Below are 20,000 nucleotides of genomic sequence, written 5' to 3'. Positions count from 1 at the left end.
TCTCTCTCCCTCCCTCCCTCCCTCCCTCCCTCCCTCCCTCCCTCCCTCCCTCCTTCCTTCCTTCCCCCCCTTCTCCCTCTCTCCCCCTCCCTCTTCCTCTATTTCTCCCCTTTCCTTCCCCTTCCCTCTCTCTCTCCCTCTCCCTCTCCCTCACCCTCTCCCTCTCCCCACCCTCCCCCTCCCCCTCCCTCTCCCCACCCTCCCCCTCCCTCCCCCTCCCCCTCCCCCTCCCTCTTTTTCTCTTTCTTCCCCCTCTTTCTCTCCCTCTCCCTCTCCCTCGTCCTCTCTCCAACACCAAAAAGGAACAACTAAGTAAAGCATAAATGCACGCGGGTTTATTCTCAGAAAAATGTAAAATCCTTAATATTGATTCACTAAAATAATTATGAGGAGCAGAGTTGAAGAATGACTTCGGTAAGGATTTTAAAGTTGTGATATATTATTTCTATTGTTATTGTTATTTGAAAGAAGTAAGACTGTCCATTTTAAGTTAGCTGTGTATATTACTTCACATGCGAGTTCTTATTATTTTCCGATAGATAAATTTTGATGTTTAGGCGTTTGCTTCACGAATCGATTCATGCTTCATTTGGAATGATTTCTGGTTATTTTCTGTTGTGTCGTTTATTTGTTATCGTTATTAGTGCATCAGTTACCATTCTTGATATAGGGAAAATGTGCCAAGTCATGTTCAACAGATAGGTGTGTGATTCGAGTGTGTAGCTTTAGACGGCTTCATGCCGGACGTTGGATGTTGATGGTGAAGTAGGAGCGAAGGCGCGGTGGTGGTGAAGGTAGTGCTAGAGCAGAGCCTGAAGACGGATGCCTGCGGGCGCGGCAGGGGGGCGCGAGGTTCCCCGGGAGGCGAGGGTCGGCGACGCCGGCGGAGGCAAGTAAGTGCAGGAGGAGGAGGGCGTCGGGAGAGCGGCGCAGGAGCGGAGAGGGGCGAGGGGTTGACGCGTGTCTTGTGCTTGCAGGCGTCCGTGGCGATGGCAGCGGCGGCGGCGGCAGCTGCGGCGGCGGCGGCGATGGACGCGTCCCTGGGCGGCGTCGGGGGCGGCAGCGGCAGCGGCGGCGGCGCGGGCCTGGCCGACTTCCAGTGCCCCGCCTGCGGCCGCCGCTTCGCCCGCCACTGGCACCTGAAGCGGCACCTGGCCACGCACCTGACCGTCAAGCCGTTCAAGTGCCCCTACTGCCCGCACGCCGCCAACATCAAGAACAACCTCAAGCTCCACATCCGCAAGATCCACCCGGGGGAGGCGCTGCCGGAGGAGCGGACGCGCCAGGACGTGTAGGCCTCCGGGAAGGGAGCGCCACTCGCCCCTCGGCCGCCCCCTCCTCCTACACAAATTGTGATAACGATGAACACGAAGAAAAAGAAAGGAAGGTCACGGCCGGTCGCAGAGGGCGGAAGGGAGGGCTGCGGAAGCGTACAAATCTCTTGAAAGAATAGGAGAGTTATGGAAACCGGAAATTGTCTTTTGTTGCATGGACGCTTTCAGAGTGTTGAAAAGTTATCAATGATATGCAATAAAAACGAAATGGGAAACATTAACGTTTAACTAGTCAGGCCGTGTTGTGTGGCTCCTTTTGTGTAGGAATTATCGTTGCTTTTGGAAAACAGTTAGTTTTGACTTCACCCAAAAGTGAATGCATATAGGGATGATACTGTACTCCATGAAGATACTTCTTTCTGTGTACAAGACTTATTTCTCGAGTGACAGTGGGAAGTATCTAAGCCTGGGAACAGTTTTGGGGAAGCAGCGAAAGACTAACGCATGTGCCATTTGGGAAAAAAGCCAAGAACGTGGGAAGGAAGGCCGGGGGCGGGCAAGGTATGGCTTCAGGCATGGCTTCCTGTCGAGGCTGTGAGATCCTAAGCGGGGGAGCCCAGTGGCGGGAGAAATCCTGGCGGACGTGCCTCCTGGCCTTGTAGGCGCCGAGGATCGGAGAGGCGGCGGGGCTTGAGACGACCTAGTGACGAGACGACGTGTTTTCTGTGTTGCAGGCGGCGGCGACGGCGGTGCTGACGGAGGAAGTGGCACTGAGCGGCTCCTTCCAGTGTCCCGCCTGCGGCCGGTGCTTCGCGCGCCAGTGGCACCTGAAGCGACACCTGGCCACGCACCTGGCGGTCAAGCCGTTCAAGTGCCCGTACTGCCCGCACGGCGCCAGCATCAAGGACAAGCTCAAGCAGCACATCCGCAAGATCCACCCGGGCGAGCAGGTGCCGGCCGACTTCGAGGTCGTCCCATCGTGCGGCGCCGCCTCCGACGCGCTGCCGTAGGGACGGAGCCGGCGAGCCCTGGCCGATCTGCCCCTAAGTGCCACTTAACCCAACTCCTGGGTTTCCCTGAGACGCGCGCCCAATTTGAACTCCGAGGGCTCTGATCGGCGCCGATGCCAAGGTCCTCAACTCGCTCCCTGGCGACGGCGGGGCGACCTCCCGCCTGCCCTGTGGCGCGCGATGGAAGCCCCGCTGTGCCTGCATTGTGAAGTGTCATTTTCCCTTCATTAAAAACAAATCCTTTGTTCTTTGCAATGCTAGAACAATATTTTCACTTTTTTTAGCCAGTCCTTTTAAGGAGAGAAAATCCAAAGTGATACAAATATATATATATATGAATATCAAACAAACAGTTGAGGTATTTCCAGTGTTTTTTGTAAATCTCTTTTTCTAATGAACACCCTTGTGCAGTGTATCTAAATCGTGCAATAGCCGCTGAGCAGTATTTTTAAGTGACAATCAAAATCACGATTTTATCATTGTTATTATTTTTTATGGATGCACGAAGGAAAAAAAGAAAACGAGAGATCACAGCGTTGATGATAATCAGAATCTCAGTCAGTAGCTTTCAGTCAAAGGGGGAGTGAGTGTGTTATGACATCACAGGTTATGGTTGTTAGGAAATTATTGATAAATACTACACACGCGCGCACACAGTCGCTTTAAGTCACTCTCTCACTGTCACTTTTATTTTCACTCTTCCTCTCCGTCTTACTCTTTTTCATTCTCGCACACGCACAAGCGCACGCACACCCACACCCACACCCACACCCACACCCACACCCACTCTCTCTCATTTCTCCTCTCCTCTCTCCTCTCTCCTCTCTCTCTCTCTCCTCTCTCTTATCTCTCTCCTCTCTCTCCCCTCTCTCCCCTCTCTCCTCTCCTCTCCTCTCCTCTCCTCTCCTCTCCTCTCCTCTCCTCTCCTCTCCTCTCTGACACGCACACCTATACACCCCCACCCCCACACACACACAAACAATCCAAAAAGTATATATTGTATGCATGTGTTCTAGAATCACTTATCATTTATTTTTGTTGTAATAAACTTTTTTTTTTTTTTAATTCTCTCTTTATTTTGTATATATATGGAGGTGAGCCTGTTATATTTTCCACCTCACAGAGTATATGTACCTTTTTTTTCTCCATTGTTTTTGTGCATATTCAGCATTCCGTAATCTGGATTTATTTTAGATGTGTGTATATATATACATATATATCTTTCCAGTCACCTGTTAAAGGAGAGTTGATTTAGTAATAAAGAAGAAAAAGGATGTTGAATATTATTATCCTGGTTGTTGTGTTATTATTATTATTATTATTTTTTTTTTTATTTTTTTTTTTACTGGCGATGCTGTCTGTCTATCTATCTGTCTGTCGCTATCTATCTATCTAGCTGTCTACCAGCCAACCAATCTTTCTGTCCATCTGTCTATGTGAGTGTGTGTGTGTGTGTGTGTGTGTGTGTGTGTGTGTGTGTGTGTGTGTGTGTGTGTGTGTGTGTGTGTGTGTGTGTGTGTGTGTTGTGTGTGTCTGTGTGTGTTCATGTATTGCGCATTTACTTTCATATACATATATGTATACATACATATATATATATTTATATATATATATTTGTATACATATATGGATGCATATGTACATAAATCTATCTATCTATCTATCTGTTATTCTATCTCTATCTCTCAACACACACACACACACACACACACACACACACACACACACACACACACACACACACACACACACACACACACACACACACACACACACACACACACACACACACACACGTGCACGGACACACGCACTCACACACACACGTGTATATTTAAAACTAATCTTTAAGTTGCCATTGCCATATTCCACCCCAATGGCTTGCCGCAAGGAAGAAAAATTATGTTAGCAGTGTATGAAAGGTAAACCACTAATGAAATTAGGGCAAGCATGTATAATATAAATGGCATATCGATGATAACAATGGAAATGTGATATAAGTCAGTCACACCGGAGACGACAAGTCACGAATCATTTAGTGACGTTTTAACTATACAAAAAACTAAACAAAAAGCAAAACGCCATTCCCGAGGCCAGCCGTGCCGGCGTCTAGCCTGACCCGTGCGCGCGCGCGGGCCTCTCTATCGTAGGACTAACTAACTAACGAGCGCGAGGAGCGCCACTGAAGAAGGATGTTTCGTGTTGCAGAGGCGCAGGTTCGAGGCGGCTCTCCCGGCGCTGCTGGCGGCACCTGGCAGCCGTCGCCTCCCGCACGCGGTCCCCGGCGCCGCGCTGGACCAGCTCGCCTGCAGCGTGTGCGGCAGGGCCTTCAACGGCCGCAACCGCCGCCAGGACCTGGAGCGGCACGTGCTCACGCACACGGGCGTCAAGCCCTTCCAGTGCCCGCACTGCCCGCACCGCACCAACAGGATTGGGAACCTCAAGACACACGTGTTCACGGTGCACCGCGACCTGGCGACCCGCGGCCGACGCCCCGTGGACGGGCTGGGCCCTGCGCTCGCGCCTCCTTCAGGCCCCGCGCTCGCGCCTCCCGCGGGTCCTCCGCATGCCCACAATGCCCTAGGAGCCGGCCACGCCCTCGCGGCGCCTGCCATGCCCGAGGGAGATATGAACACCCTCCCACCGTGATCTCGACGTGGCGCCATAATATGAAGTAAAATATTATTTTGTTAATTGTGTTCATTCTGAATCTTCGTGTGTGCATTTGCTCCTCTCCTCTCCTCTCCTCTCCTCTCCTCTCCTCTCCTCTCCTCTCCTCTCCTCTCCTCTCCTCTCCTCTCCTCTCCTCTCCTCTCCTCTCCTCTCCTCTCCTCTCCTCTCTCTTTTCTTTCTTTCTTTCTCTCTTTGTTTCTGTCTCTCTCTCTCTCTCTCTCTCTCTCTCTCTCTCTCTCTCTCTCTCTCTCTCTCTCTCTCTCTCTCTCTCTCTCTCTCTCTCTCTCTCTCTTCTCCTCTCCTCTCCTCTCCTCTCCTCTCCTCTCCTCTCCTCTCCTCTCCTCTCCTCTCCTCTCCTCTCCTCTCCTCTCCTCTCCTCTCCTCTCCTCTCCTCTCCTCTCCTCTCCTCTCCTCTCCTCTCCTCTCTCTCTTTTTTCTTTCTGACTTTCTTTCTTTGTTTCTGTTTTCTTCCTCCCTCCCTCCCTCCCTCCCTCCCTCCCTCCCTCCCTCCCTCCCTCCCTCCCTCCCTCCCTCCCTCCCTCCCTCCCTGTCTCATTCTCTCTCTCTTCCTGTATTCTTCTCTTGCTCCCTGTCTCCCTCCTTCCGCTTCCCTCCCTCCCACCCCTTCCCTCCCTCCCACCCCTCCCCCACCTTATTTATAATTTCTTCACCCTGCAAATAATTAGTGCATATCAGGGCGTTGTGCAAAAGGCAGCACATATGTTTTGTTAGTAAATAATCTTGCGCATACATATAGGCCTACACATACAAATATCTATTCATATATACTTGTGTATAATGATAAACGTGTATATGCTAATACTTATACATATATACCTATACTAACTCTTATATTTGTACTACACTTTCATTTACACAAACACTAACACTGACACTAAACATTTATACATGCGTAAACTTACGCTTATACATACACATAAACATACACATACACATACCATGACACATGTACTAACATTTACTCTTACACACAGTACATACACTTGTACTTAAGGATACACTCCCACTAAGACTTACACAGAAACTTACAATCACATAAACTTACACTTACATTTACACTTTCATATACACTTAGGCTTACACTTACACATACATACACTTACATTTGCGGTTACACTTATACACAGAAACACGCACATACACACGCACACGGACACGCACACACACACACGCACACGAACACGCACACACACACGCACACTCGCACGCACACACACACACACACACACACACACACACACACACACACACACACACACACACACACACACACACACACACACACACACACACACACACACACACATTAATTTTTAGAATTAGACCAAAAGAAATCCAAAGATGAATCAATAATCATAACGTAATAAATGAATCAACCCGGTTACGAGAATCACTCACTTTAGAAACACATCTAGTTCATTTATTTGTTTAAACCATTTACCATCACTCAAAAAAAAAAAAAAAAAAAAAAAAAAGCCATATGTATGATATACGGCGAAAATCGGTTCGTGGATCGACGGGAAGTGTAAAAGTAAATAAAAGATAAGATAATAATTGGAATAATGATAATGCTAGTAATAATAATAGTGATGATAATAATTATAATAATAATAATAATGATGATGATGAAAATAATGAGGATGATGATGATAATGATGATGATAAAGATGGTGCGCTCTATGTCTAATTCACTCATTTTCTATTTTTTTTTTTAACTACTTGAAAAGAAAAAGAAGGAAAAGAAGTAGATATAAAAAGAAAAGGAAGAAAACGTGATGATATTGTGATGTGTAAGAGGGTGCTGTAATTTTAATATTTCTTTTCTCCTCCTCCTTCTCTCCCTCTTAAGCCTTCTTTTTATGTTCTTTTCTTTCCTTTTCTTGCTCTGTTTTCTTTTCTTTTCCTGTCCTCTTTCTTTTTATTTTTTCCTCTTTCTCAATCTCCTTTTTTTCCTTTTTTCTTTTTTTTTTTTTTTTTGCTCTCTTTCGTCGTCTTCTCCTTTTTCGTCTCCTTCGCCTTCTTTTTTCCTCTTTTTCCTCTCCTTCGCCGCCTTCTCGTGGCAGGCAAGAGGGAAGGGTTCGTATTCCCTATCGTTTTTTTCCCGTTCTCTGTCTTACACGCACGTTTTCTCCTCGGTGGAACAGCCCCGTTTTCTATGACCTGGGATCATTTTCTTCTGTCGGCGTTTTCCTTCCGCGACGCCCCCCTGGATCTACAACAACGCCCCCTCTACCCGTTCTCCGTCGGCGTCCGCACGGTCTCCCCGGGTCTTCCCTTCTTTCATTCGTCGTGGGCGCCAAGAGAAATGCAACTATAACCTGAGCCATCACGCCCACACGCCCCGCCCTCACGCCTGCAACGCCCGCTTGTACATGTTAGGAAAGCTCTACCTTGTCGGCTTTGGTTAATAGATGGCGTTTTCAGCCTCCCGCGTCCTCCGTGTGAGTGTCGACTGCGGCGGTAAAAGAGGTGACTGTTGGGTAATAAGCAGGAGGTTGTCTTACCTTGTGAGTCTTAAGGGTGGAGAAGGGAGAGGGAGGGGGGTGGGGTTTAGCTGCTTTACTCCCAATCGCTGTAGCATCTCACTATTTCCCTCCCCCTCTCGGTCTCTCTCTCTCTCTCTCTCTCTCTCTCTCTCTCTCTCTCTCTCTCTCTCTCTCTCTCTCTCTCTCTCTCTCTCTCTCTCTCTCTCTCTCTCCTTCCACCTCCCCCTGCCCACCCCCCCTCGCTGTCTCCCGGGTCCACTAAGCCAGGGTTTCCTCCTTGCAGGGGCGGCGTGACTCGGAGGGCGCGGGCGTGCGGTGCCCTGTCTGCGGCCGCTTCATCACGGGCGTCAACCGCAAGCAGAATCTGGAGCGCCACATGCTGACTCACTCGGGCGAACGGCCCTTCCGTTGCCCTTACTGTCCGCACGGCTCCAACCGCGTCGATAACCTCAAGCTCCACATCCGCCGCGTCCACCTGCTGCCTGCCTCCACCTCGACCACTTCCACATAGCTCTTCGCCTTCTGTTTCCTTCCAGATGCCCCTATCTGGTTACCACCCTTCCTCTTCCACTCTGCCACCACATCCCAGTAGCTGCCATCCCACCCCTCCTCTCCTGCCGCCACTTCCACCTAACTGTCAGCCTCCTGATCCCTCTTCCTGTTAAGAACTCCACCCACTCCTGTCCACTTCTCACCGCCGCTTCCACTGGTTTAATTCTCGCGTCAATTTTCTCCAGAACGACATGTACCTCTTGTAACTTGCATATGTCAATTATCTCCACACCTCCACTTGATCCACAGCAACACCCTATATTGTCCATCCCTCGGCCCACATCACCTTCACTACCTCTGTTGCTTCCACTTACGGAATGCCACATCCCAGTTAGGAAATATCCCCTCCCCCATGGATCCGCCACCCATCACCCTAACACCCACCTTCGATTTTAAGTCGTCTCAAAGAGCATCAGGATTTACCTTTTTTTTCTAGTCTCATCTCCTGCGTTGCTACCCATTCTACTTTTACCTCTCTTCCTCTTCCCTCTCTCCCTCCATCCCTCATCTTCCCCTCGCCCATCCTCCTTCTCTAGTGCTAAAAGTCTTTGATAATAACATGTGTAAAGATTGATCACTGAAGTATCCCAAACTAAATAGCTGCCACCATTTCCCAGTGACCAAATCCGTACTTTGTCCTCGTGGTGTGGAAAGTAGATGTTATTACTACATAGGTACCTGATTTTCTCTTTTTGTTGTACAATTAGTCGACCATCTTCAGTCAGTCCCATCTTAGTGTAGATAATGTGCAGGTTTTATTTATTATGTGAAACATGATTCTACATTTTGACTTTGTGTGTGTATGTGTTTTGCTGTGTTTTTACCGTGTTCTTGCTTGGCTTCCTCCTATTTGTTCTTAATTTTCTTCTTTCCTCTCTCCTCATCTTTCTCGTCCAACTCCTTCGCCTTTCCCTCTTTCTCCCCCTCTCCCCCCATCTTTCTCTTCCTCCCCCTTCTCCATTTCGTCTTCCTTTTCCTCCTCCTTCACCTCCTGCTTCCTCTCCTCCTCTGCATCCTTTCTCCCTTCTCTTTCTCCTCCTCTGCTTACTCTCTTCTTCCTCTTCCTTCTCCTCCTTCTTTTCTTCCTCCTCCACCTCCTCCTCCTCCTCCTCCTCCTCCTCCTCCTCCTCCTCCTCCTCCTCCTCCTCCTCCTCCTCCTCCTCCTCCTCCCTCCCCTCCTCCACCATCGTTATCCTCTTTGTCCCTTTCTCCTTCATCTCCTCCTCGCACTCCTATCAACTATTCTTAATTTTGCTCCTTCTTCCTCCCACTCCTTCGTTTTCTCTCTCCCTTCTTCGTCCTTTTAAAAGCAGTTCAAATGCCAAATAACATATAGTACAGCTATTTACAAAGACAAGACTTGTTATATTTGGATGAATATTATTTGGAATTCTCTCAGTGTAGTGCGTTGTAAGTCACATTATTGTTATTGTTATGATCTGCCATCATCATCATTATTATTATTATTTTATTAGTATGATTATTTTTATTGTTAATTATTGTCATTATTATTATTATGATTATTATTCTTAGTAGTAATAGTAGTATTTTCATCATTATTGATATCATTATTGTTATGATGATTTATATTACTATTGACATTGTTGTTGTTATTATTATCATTATTATTATATTATTATTATTATTATTATTATTATTATTATTATTATTATTACTATCATTATTATTATTATTATTATTATTATTATTATTATTATTATTATTATTACTACCACCATCATCATCATTACAGTAATTGAACTTCTCTGCCGTATACCTACGAACTGTGTCCTATTCACGTTTCGGGCATTGTATTTGTCTTTATGTTTATTTGTTTCTGTTTTTTTTTTTTTTTTTTGTTTATTTGTATATGTGTTTTTATTCATACTATTGATAATGTTTAGGATATTCGCCAAAGAATTTTCAGAGAAGTATTGAAAATGGCAGGCCTTTTATTTTTTTTTTATATATTATTTTTATAAAAGCTTTATACATATATATACCTTTTAATGTAATATTTGATATCTTTGTTTGTTATCACTACGTGCTGAATCCCTCATTTTGTTTATTTATTTTTATTATAAACATTTAATTTAATAGATATTTGGATGAAAACAGAATCTCATGTAATTCTGTTTGCAATAATATGTGTGAACAGTAGCTCCGTGTTGAGAATAATAGAAAATAAATGTGTTTTTGTACCAATTTTATAAGAAGTTAAATATGGTTTGTAAAAGCGTAACTTCGGAAAAAAATATTTTGTGTTGAATGTATATTTACTGCCTTTCAACCTTCGAAAGGTATTTTGTATATTTTTGAATTATAAAAGATACCCAGGCTGAGAATATTATTGCAATTCTGAGAAAATCAATCTCTGTTTTCATTTGTTTGGAACCAGTTCCCGCAATAAACTCAAATCTGAATAAAATGATAGGCAAGAAAAAAAAAGAAAAAAACAATACACAGAACATTTACGAATTTCTTTTTTTTTGCTCCCAAGTGGATAGAGAAAACATCCGCCATTATGCATTTAAATATTTCTTGAAAGGAATACTCAGAGTTATTTACGTGAATCTGGAATGTTAGGTAATGTTTCCAAGAAGAGCCACTGTTATGCTTACAAATATTTTGTCTGTATTTATAGATATAATGTCTTTGAGAGTTTCCAAAAGTTTATATTTGTGAAAGGTATCAAAGTGTTATGCAAGCGGAAAGTTTTTTTATGCTTATGCAAATTTACAATATAACATTTTCACAAAATTCTGAAGAAAAAAAATGTTGGTGTGAAAATTCCCTGTGAAAATATACCTTACGTAAAAAGAGTAAATAAAAGCAAATAAAACAAAAAGTCGTAGCATTGCTTACATCTCCGTGGAAATCCTGTAAGGAAGATGTCCTCCCCCTCGGGCCTCTTTTCCTCTTTCTCCTCTTCCTCGTCCTCCTCATTCTTCTTCTTCCTCCTCCTCTCCCTCGCCCTCCTCCTCCTCTTCTCCGTCTTCCTCCTCTTCGCCCTCCTCCTCTTTGCCTTCCTCCTCCTCTCTTCCTCCTCCTCTCCTCCTCCTCCTCCTCCTCCTCCTCCTCCTCCTCCTCCTCCTCCTCCTCCTCCTCCTCCTCCTCCTCCTCCTCCTCCTCCTCCTCCTCCTCTCCTCCTCTCCTCCTCCTCCTCCTCCTCCTCCTCCTCCTCCTCCTCCTCCTCCTCCTCCTCCTCCTCCTCCTCCTCTCCTCCTCTCCTCCTCCTCCTCCTCCTCCTCCTCCTCCTCCTCCTCCTCCTCCTCCTCCTCCTCCTCCTCCTCCTCCTCCTCCTCCTCCTCCTCCTCCTCCTCCTCCTCCTCCTCCTCCTCCTCCTCCTCCTCCTCCTCCTCCTCCTCCTCCTCCTCCTCCTCCTCCTCCTCTCCTCCTCTCCTCCTCCCCCCCCCTCCTCCTCCTCCTCTTCCTGCTCCTCCTCATTTCCCAAAACAGAGGACAGGCATGCGCACAATAGCAGTCATTTGTTACCTGATTTTAGCGTGTAAGAGAAGGGGTCGCGGGCGGGCTGCGATTTCCCCTTCGTCCCGTGGCTCCATAAACCATTTTTTGGGTTTTGTAAATAAATAAAACGTGATTGTACAGTTCCGTTTGTTGTTTCCATACCCATCCCACTTCTGCTTTCTTACCATTCCATTTTATTTCCTTTTTTTTTTTTTAGAATTTGAAGTTCACACGAACTTTGAAAAATGACAAAAAAATCGGGGTCTTGTGTTTTTCGTCTATTCCTTCTCGTTCCATTCCATTTTCTTTTCATTCTTTCTCTTTCCTTTTTTGTTTTCTTCTCTTCTATCTGTCTGTCTCTCGGTCTGCCTGTCTCTCTCTCTCTATTTTTTTTATTTCCCCTTTACTCGCTCTCATTCTCTCTTTCTCTCTGTATCTCTATCTCCATATAATTGTGAGAGTGCAAAATGTAAGCAAGAAAGGAAAACAGGGAACATGAAATTTGAACGCTGAAATTTGTTCCTAATTTCTGGGCTGAAGCCGAGGTCGGTGACGCCATGGAGTGCGTGTCGTTTCCCGCGTCCGAAAAGGTACACGCCGACTAAAATCCCCTTTATTTATCCTTTTTTTGTTTTTCTTTTAAGATTTGTTTTTGTTTGGCCTTCACGGTAGTTGACCTGAGTTCCCCTTCCTTGCAGAGCCGCGACACGCCCGGAGGCGTCGCCATGCGGGGCGCCTGGCCGCGCCTCGGCCACAGCGCCCTCCCGCTGGTCGCCCGAGGCGGAGGCGGCGGCGTGGCAGCCTTGGGCTTACTGGAAGGGGCCGCCGCCAGTTACGGGGACTCCTCCTCTGCCCGCCGCAGGAGGACGCCGCTCACCGAGGGCGAAATGAGCTCGGCGCTGCACTGCCCCGCGTGCGGCAAGGTCTTCGCCGGGAGCAAGCGGCGCTACCACCTGGAGCGCCACCTCATCACACACACGGGCGAGCGGCCCTTCCCGTGCCCGCGGTGCCCCTACAAGGCCAACGTGCGCGAGAACCTGGCCAGGCACGTGCGCCATCGCCACCCCGACGCCGCCCTCACCAAGGATGACGACCTGCATCCCTAGGCACCATGACGCCCTGCGCCGTCGCCGTCGCCGCCGTCCTCGGTGCGAGATTATTGATTAGGATTGGGCCCTCGCCCGTCCCTGGGATTGGGGTGTGGGAGGGAAGGAGTCTGGCGACAGAAATAGTCTTACGAGTAACACGCTTAAGTGCACAACGAAAAGCAAACCGCTCAAAGAGCACAGACTGCATAGAGCATGGCTCAGGCTCGGCGATCCTGGACACCGTTTCCCGCTTGAGCACTATGATTCAGTGCCACAATATATATGCACACACACACACACACACACACACACACACACACACACACACACACACACACACACACACACACACACACACACACACACACACACACACACACACACATCCACACTTTTATTTCTTGCGTTAGTTATATTAACTGATCTGGTTCTCTGGAGTAAATATATTTTTTTTACTTTTTTTTTTGTACTAGATAGATACTTATCGTTCGCTACGTTAGTTCAGTGTTCCCTATCTCGTTTTCTAACCTAGCAGCCCACGGAAATGTTTGGAAAAATACTGTTTATCCAACTGTGACAAGATCAGACTTGTAATATCCATTTTAATATTTTTATTTGTTATTTAAGCACATACAGTAGTAGGAATGAACCGCCTAAACTAAAGAAATAAATCCCGCATCGACTTAATTCCGTTAACTTAGAATTCAACATCAGCCTTATTCCTTCTTCCCCAACTTGACTTCATAGAAACGCGGAACTGCCAAGCATTATTATCACCATCACCTTCACCATCACCATCATCACCATCATCACCATCACCGTCATCGTTATCGTTATCGTTATCGTTATCATTATTATCAGCCATCTCGTACTTTTGCAGACTTTGAAATTAATTTCCGTAATACCTGACTGCCTGAACTAATAATAAAAAAATAAAAAAACACGCGATACAGCTTTAGCTTTGTATTATGAACCTTTTGCGTTTAAATTACACTCTAGCATGGGGGCTGAACGTAATTTCCTTGTGAAGAAGGGTAATTGTTTGACGGAAGTTTATGAATCCTTATTAGGGTTGATCACCATTATTATCATGATTATTATTATCATTATCATTATCTTTGCTATTGTCGTTGTCATTGGCATTATTATTATGATTTTTATTATTACTTTTGCTGTAGATATTATTATTATTGTCGTCATCATCATGTTTTAATAGTTTGTTTGTTTTTTTGTTAATCTGGCTATTACGATTTTTTTCCATTATCACTATGATTATTATTTCATTAGTCGTTAATGTTGTCCTCTGATATTAGCAGTATCATAAAGCCGTCATGGCAGTAGACAAAAGCCACTCATCCGAACGTCAGTTGCTCGAGGAGGCCGAGAGCACAGGCATGACACCCCCAATTCCCCCCCCCTCCCCCCCTCGTGGGCGTAGCGACTAACGAGCCGTTGCTTTGCAGGAGGAGGGCGGCGCGTGCGGCAGCAGCGTGTGCGGCGTGTGCGGCAAGATGTTCCAGGGCACCAACCAGCGCTTCCTCCTGCGGCGCCACCTCCTGACGCACACCGGCGAGCGGCGCCACGCCTGCCCCTACTGCTCGTACCAGGCCAACCAGGCGGGCAACCTCAACAGACACATCCGTAACCTGCACCCGGCGCACGCGCACGCCCACGACCTGCAGCAGGCGACGCGGCCGATCCTCTCCGTGATGCAGGCGTCGCCGCGGGGCTCCCACCCGACCCTGCTTGGCACAGTGGCGGCCACACCGCCGCTCTCGGGCGCCTCCAGGCCGCTCCTGACGCTGCCCGTGGCGGCCAGGCAGCCCGGCCGGGGCGCCTCCGCCAAGCCTCGATCGCCGTCCCCGAGCCTGACGTCTTCGAGGTCCTCCTTGGCGGCGCCCCAGCACCCGCTCCACCGCTCCGCCCTTTTCCTCCAGGCGTCCGTCACGTCCACCGCCGTGTCCAGCAGCTCAGCCAAGGCGGCCGCCCCCAGCACTACGGCGACGGGCGCCCCTGACTGAGCAGCCCAACCTCGGCCGCAGGGCTTCAGCTCTCGAGGCCGTTCCCCCCGGCGGGCGCCGCGTGCCCGAGGCCGCTCCTTCCGCCTGCTCTGCGGGCTCGCGCGGGGGAGGCGCGGAACCGGCAGCCAACCTTTCCACACTCAGTGTCACCGGGAGCGGTTTGTCTCCTCGTTTCCTCGGTCTGAAGGCAACTTATTTCCTAAGTCATGCGATGCTTCCAAGTCATTTTCTACAGAGGCCAGTACTTCGAGGTTGTGGGAGGAGAGGCGTGGCAGAAGGCAGCCAGCCCTCTCCTGGGCGGACTTCGACCCGTGAAGAAGTGTCAGTATTATACCTGAAAAACGTGATAAAACAGAAGAAAAAAAAAAACAGAAGGAGAAGCAGAAAAATAAAGTAAAGAAGAGAAAGATGGATGTAATGCAGAACAGACGTAATAAAATGAACAGATAAATAGATATACAAATAAAAGACCAGATAAACAAATAAAAGAAAAGTCAACTTATATATGAAATGGAAGGAGTTTGATATTTATGGATAGTTTTCCTACTTGCAACTCGGAACGAAAAAGAGAAAAAACGGAACACGCAACAAACCGTAGAATGACGTCACTAGTGATTATGAACGAACAATTTTGAAAATCTTTTATACAATTGGATGCCATGTATGTGTCTTGGAAAAGTGAAAATCTCGAATAGTTTTAAAGAAAGCGTATCATTCAGGAAAATGACTTAAAAGAAAAGTAATTAACAAAGAGAAAAGAATCGTTTTCAAAATATTTTTATTTCTCTGTAAATTACTCGAATAATAAAAAAAAAAGAGTCTCAAGATCTATTATTTTTCTTATGCCTCTGAAATGGAGTTCGTTCGCCCACTTATGCTTTCTGGATTATTGGGACCTTATTTCGATTAAGAACAAAATACCTAAACTATATAAACTCAGCCATCCCCTTAATATTGTAAATTTGATAAAGGCAGTTTAGAGATTCTTTAAGGTGTAAATGATGCTTCATACAAGAGCTAAATATGCACGGCGGTAGTGAACCCATTCCACCCAAGAATATCAATAGTCTTTTAGGATCATATATTGCTTAATAAAGGGTGCTCCTCTGTATAAAGAGTCGTTTGTCAGTCGTTAGAAAGCGTTTGTCAGATTGTCAGTTATCTAAAAACGTTTGTTGATTCTGCGAAGATATTTGTCAGTTAAAAGAAGTGTGTCAGTTGTCCAAAAATGTTTGTTAGGTTGAAGACGATCACCTGTTGTTAGGAAACACTTGGCAGTCGTTATGATTTCTAGCTGAGATGTTTATATCAGGTTAAAGAGCTTGTTTTTTCCCCTTAATTATATTATCTTACTAGATGAAATATATACTAATGCAATGAAAATCAAAGAAAAGCGCCTTTGACTTTTTACATTACCAATTCATAAAGAGATCAGAGTTTAGGCCATTCAGAAAACAAAGACACAATTTGACAGAGAGAAAAAATAGACCTATAAAAGATAAAGATGTTTTTGTTATCAGCTGCCTTTAATTTGTTAAAATCGGTTGTTCGAAATCATAATTTTTCTTTTATCATCATTATTTCACAATTGTTACTTTTAAGCGGTGGAGAATCACACAAATGTGAATCTAATATCATGAAAATCTTATCACAAAACAACTAGATACGTAGATTGGGCATCCATGTATAATAAGATATAAAATTCCTCTTAAGATAATCAGGTACCATAGAGATGCAACTGAACGAATGTATAATTACAAATCACGTTAATTCTGGGGATGTGGCAAACGGTGCGCCAGATAGATAGTTTGTATATGAAAGATGGAATAATGCAATACCACATTGATATAGATGTATAACAATCCTCCCTGACCTGGCCTCGAACCTAGGTCACTCCGGGTATGAGACCAGAGGGACAGTACCAAACCAACCATGGGTTGTGTGGCATGGTTGGTTTAGTACTGGCCCTCTGGTCTCATACGCGGAGTGACCTAGGTTCGAGGCCAGGTCAGGGAGGATTGTTATACATAGTTTGTATATGTCAATTCACATGTATAGTTTTCCTGTCAATGGAGATATTACCAAAACTCACTTAGGAAGGATGAAACCAAAAGAAACCATTCAGATATAACATTTAATAAGATAGGAACAAACAATTTACAAATAAGATAACAACTGCAATTGACTAGACAGTGTATAATGAATGATGATTTTGCGGGAAGTGGAGGATCATTCATTATTCACGGTTAAAATAATAGGATTGTGAAAAAAATTTCGCCCACTGGAAACTTGGCAATAATTTCCAATATTCCCCATACCCACAACGGGACTAAGGTATTGCAACTATTGCAAATCTGGACGGTGCAAGAAGGCAACCGCATATCACGTGATGATAAAGCATGAATAAGGCACTGCTACACGTTTATGAAAATATACTCATCGGTTAAACAAAAGCTAATCGCTCTGCGTGGCTTTAACCTTCTTTGCCGTGATTCTAACTCCCTTCTGTTTACAGCTTGGAGGTTAGAATTGCGCTCTTAGGCCAAAAAGATGACCCAAAGAAATATAAAGTGATTTTGTTTTTTATTTGCATCCTTTTCTGACAGTTTTTGATTAAAAAAAAAATCCTTTCATAGATATGCTCTTTTATTTTCTCTCGATATTGCTTACTCGAGATGGATTCACATTTAGATGAATCTTCTCATGCTTAATTACTTTTTATTGCTTTTATTACGCTATCTCCCTGTCTTCTTTTCCATTTGTTTATTATTGTTTTCTTCCTCTTGTCTCAGCCTTCTCAGACGAACCCACTTATTCTATTTTTTTTTCTAATCTAGTGTGTCCTTTCCCTTCCTACCCAGTTTCATTACATTTTCTGGTGTTCATCATTTTCATCATTTGAATTTTACCATTTTATTTTTCAGCTTGTTTCAGATATAATCTATCGTATCTATTTCTCCGATTTAAACCCTGTATACCGTATATCCTTTCTCTTAATAAACAAAAAGAACTTTAATTAATCAAAACCATTCAATCACCTGCCCCCCACGCCTATCAAAAAGAAAACTTTCCTAATCAAAACCCTCTTTTTCCCCCAAATTAACACCCCCTACCCCACCCCTACCATAAAAAAAAAAAAAAAAAATCAATAAATCAAGACCATCTCTTCTTTTCTTCATCATCATCCCATCGGACTTCTTCTCTCCCTCCCCCCTCCCCCCTTGCCCTGCCCTTTTAGTTGAAGACGAGGTCCTTGTAGTGCGTGAGGAGATAGACGATGGACACGCAGCAGTTCGTGGACGTTCGGACGACGGTGGTGCGGTCGGCGCGCTCGAAGTTGGCCTTGACGATCTCGTAGTACTTGCCGTCGCTGCGGGAGAGGAGACGTTGTAGAAAGGTGGAGGAAGGGTGGAGGGAAGGGTGGAGGGAGGGTGGAAGGAAGGGTGGAGGGAGGGGGGAGGGAGGGTGGAAGGAAGGGTGGAAAGGTGGAGGAGGGGAGGGAGGGAGGAAAGATGGAGGAAGGGTGGAGGGTGGGGGGAAGGAAGGGTGGAAGGTGGAAGGAGGGGGGAGGGAGGGTGGAAGGAAGGGTGGAGGGAGAGTGGAAGGGAGGGTGGGGAGAGGAGGGAGAGGAGAGAAGTTAATTAGTGTGGCGGTGGGAGGACAGGTGGAAGGGTGGAAGGAGAGTAGGAGGGATGGGAAGGTGGAAGGGTGGAAGGAGGGTGGGAGGGAAGGAGGGACTGGAAGGATTGGAGAGGGGGAGGAGGAGGGAAAGGACGGGAGGGTAGGATGAAGGAGGGGTGGGAGGGAGGAGGGTGAGGAGAGAAGGGAGGAAGAGAGGGAAGACAGAGAGAGAAATGGGAGGGAAGGAAGCATTTAGGGAGAAGGGAGGAAAATACGAAGAGAGGGAGGTTGGGAAAAGAAGAGGAAGGAGAACACTAACGAAGGTAATTAATGCAGAGAAGAAATAGGATACTGAGGAAAGGAAGATCGGTAGCTGAGGAAGAGGAAAATGACATCCACATCACACCTCTACATCATCATATACCGAACGACACCATCAACAAATCTTCCTCGGCGCAACCTACCACAACACCAAACACTTGAGGTTCAGACAGCGCACTCTCAGGGTGTCAATGCACTTCTGGCTCTTGTCCGAATAGCGCAGCGTCTCCGGGTCCCAGCTGAGTTCCAGACGCTCGATCTTGGCGCCGTAGCGAGACAGGTTCTCCAGCAGGCCGTCGACGTGGATCTTGCCAGCCATGCGGTACGCCAAGTTCTCCGCCAGACCCAGCTTCAGGATTCTGGGGCGGAGAAACGTCAGGGTATGGTGAGGGTTTCATGATTTTTTTTATTTTTATTATCTATTTAATGTTAATGTTATTATTATGATTTATGGTATTTCTGCTATTATCATCTTTGTTGTCATCATTATCATCATTATATATGTATATATATATATATATATATATATATATATAAATACACATATAAATATATATATATCTTCGCCAGAAATACATACATATGCTTAGTAATCTAGTAATCTCGCTGATGTATGTGGCATTTCTGACGAAGATAAAACCGAAACCGGTCAAAAACCGAGAAGATATTCTCATTCTCACCCAAGCCTTTTTTTTCTACATTCGCCGCAATAAACACTGCTCTACCTGTCGCCTCAGACGTCCCGCATAATCTCACTCCAAAGAACCTCCATGACAGCTCAATGACAGCTCAATGACAGCTCTGTGACAGCTCACCTGATAATCTTCATTCATCGGCACACCTCATGACAGTGTGCATGGCATCTTTAAAGCTTCCCTGATGTAATGAAGACTCATCTTCTCTTCCTGTAATACCTGACGTCCTAAAAAACGCTACTCGATATCCTTCAGGATTTCCCGGGCGTCCTTACGGCACCCCTGACACAATCAAATTTCACCTTATTTCCCCTAAACTCACCTGAACTCATTGGAACTAACCAAAAAAACTCAGAACATATCTTTAAACCTTATTGATATATTTAAAGCCTACACAATATGCTAACTCTCCACCTAAAAACTCACCGAGTATCCTATAAACTCACTTAGTACTTTTAAACCCCATCTGATGCCCTTAAAATGTACCTGATGCCCCTAAAACTCACCAGATGCCTATAAAACTCAACTGGTGCCCCTAAAACTCCCCTGATGCCTTTAAAACTCAACTGATACTCATAAAACTCATCTGATGCCCGTAAAATACACCCAATGCCCTTAAAACGCATTTGATGCCCTTGAAACACATCTGACGCCTTAAAACTCACTCGATGCACTTAAAACACACTTGATACCCTTAAAAGCTCACCTAATACCCTTAAAACTCACCTGATACCATGAAACTTATCCCATAAACCTCACCTGATGTCCCT

At 45.8% G+C, this 20,000-nt stretch overlaps 4 protein-coding genes across 10 annotated transcripts in view; 3 read left to right on the top strand and 1 right to left on the bottom strand.

Moving 5' to 3' along the window:
• The window catches only part of LOC125046254 (longitudinals lacking protein, isoforms A/B/D/L-like), an 84,148-nt gene extending 79,200 nt beyond the window's left edge, over positions 1–4,948 (top strand). Inside the window, exon 5 of one of the 2 annotated variants that reach the window (XM_047644035.1) lies at positions 4,493–4,948. In XM_047644035.1, the coding sequence (XP_047499991.1) occupies positions 4,493–4,933 (441 nt within the window). In that variant the 3' untranslated portion in view covers positions 4,934–4,948. Of the gene's footprint in view, positions 1–2,008; positions 3,039–4,492 lie in introns of those variants that run through there. The other variant, XM_047644052.1, reaches the window with a different exon arrangement.
• On the top strand, positions 302–2,002 carry LOC125046256 (protein krueppel-like). Its single transcript, XM_047644058.1, has one exon. It carries the CDS (start codon positions 990–992, stop codon positions 1,293–1,295), a length of 306 nt encoding a protein of 101 aa, XP_047500014.1. The 5' UTR covers positions 302–989; the 3' UTR covers positions 1,296–2,002.
• A 7,547-nt stretch (positions 4,949–12,495) lies between the features above and the next one.
• LOC125046255 (zinc finger protein 219-like) lies at positions 12,496–15,420 on the top strand. The gene is made up of 2 exons (XM_047644057.1): positions 12,496–12,632; positions 14,036–15,420. Exon 2 carries the CDS (start codon positions 14,084–14,086, stop codon positions 14,591–14,593), a length of 510 nt encoding a protein of 169 aa, XP_047500013.1. The 5' UTR covers positions 12,496–12,632; positions 14,036–14,083; the 3' UTR covers positions 14,594–15,420.
• A 1,293-nt stretch (positions 15,421–16,713) lies between these two features.
• LOC125045779 (F-box/LRR-repeat protein 7-like) overlaps positions 16,714–20,000 on the bottom strand; it is a 92,086-nt gene continuing 88,799 nt past the window's right edge. For all 6 annotated transcript variants that reach the window (XM_047643208.1, XM_047643206.1, XM_047643207.1 and 3 more), the window contains 2 exons: positions 18,679–18,894; positions 16,714–17,963 (listed from right to left, as the gene is read on the bottom strand). In XM_047643208.1, coding sequence (XP_047499164.1) covers positions 17,828–17,963; positions 18,679–18,894 — 352 coding nt within the window. In that variant the 3' untranslated portion in view covers positions 16,714–17,827. The remainder of the gene's footprint in view (positions 17,964–18,678; positions 18,895–20,000) is intronic.

The sequence above is a fragment of the Penaeus chinensis genome, chromosome 38 (genome assembly GCF_019202785.1).
Source record: "Penaeus chinensis breed Huanghai No. 1 chromosome 38, ASM1920278v2, whole genome shotgun sequence".
NCBI classification, from domain to species: Eukaryota; Metazoa; Arthropoda; class Malacostraca; order Decapoda; family Penaeidae; genus Penaeus; species Penaeus chinensis.
The sequence above is the reverse complement of the archived record's forward strand: the minus strand, read 5'-3'. Positions and strand labels throughout refer to the sequence as shown.

Coding starts and splice junctions, on each gene's coding strand:
- LOC125046255 (XM_047644057.1), top strand. CDS start 14,084: ATGTTCCAGGGCACCAACCAGCGCTTCCTCCTGCGGCGCCACCTCCTG.
- LOC125046256 (XM_047644058.1), top strand. CDS start 990: ATGGCAGCGGCGGCGGCGGCAGCTGCGGCGGCGGCGGCGATGGACGCG.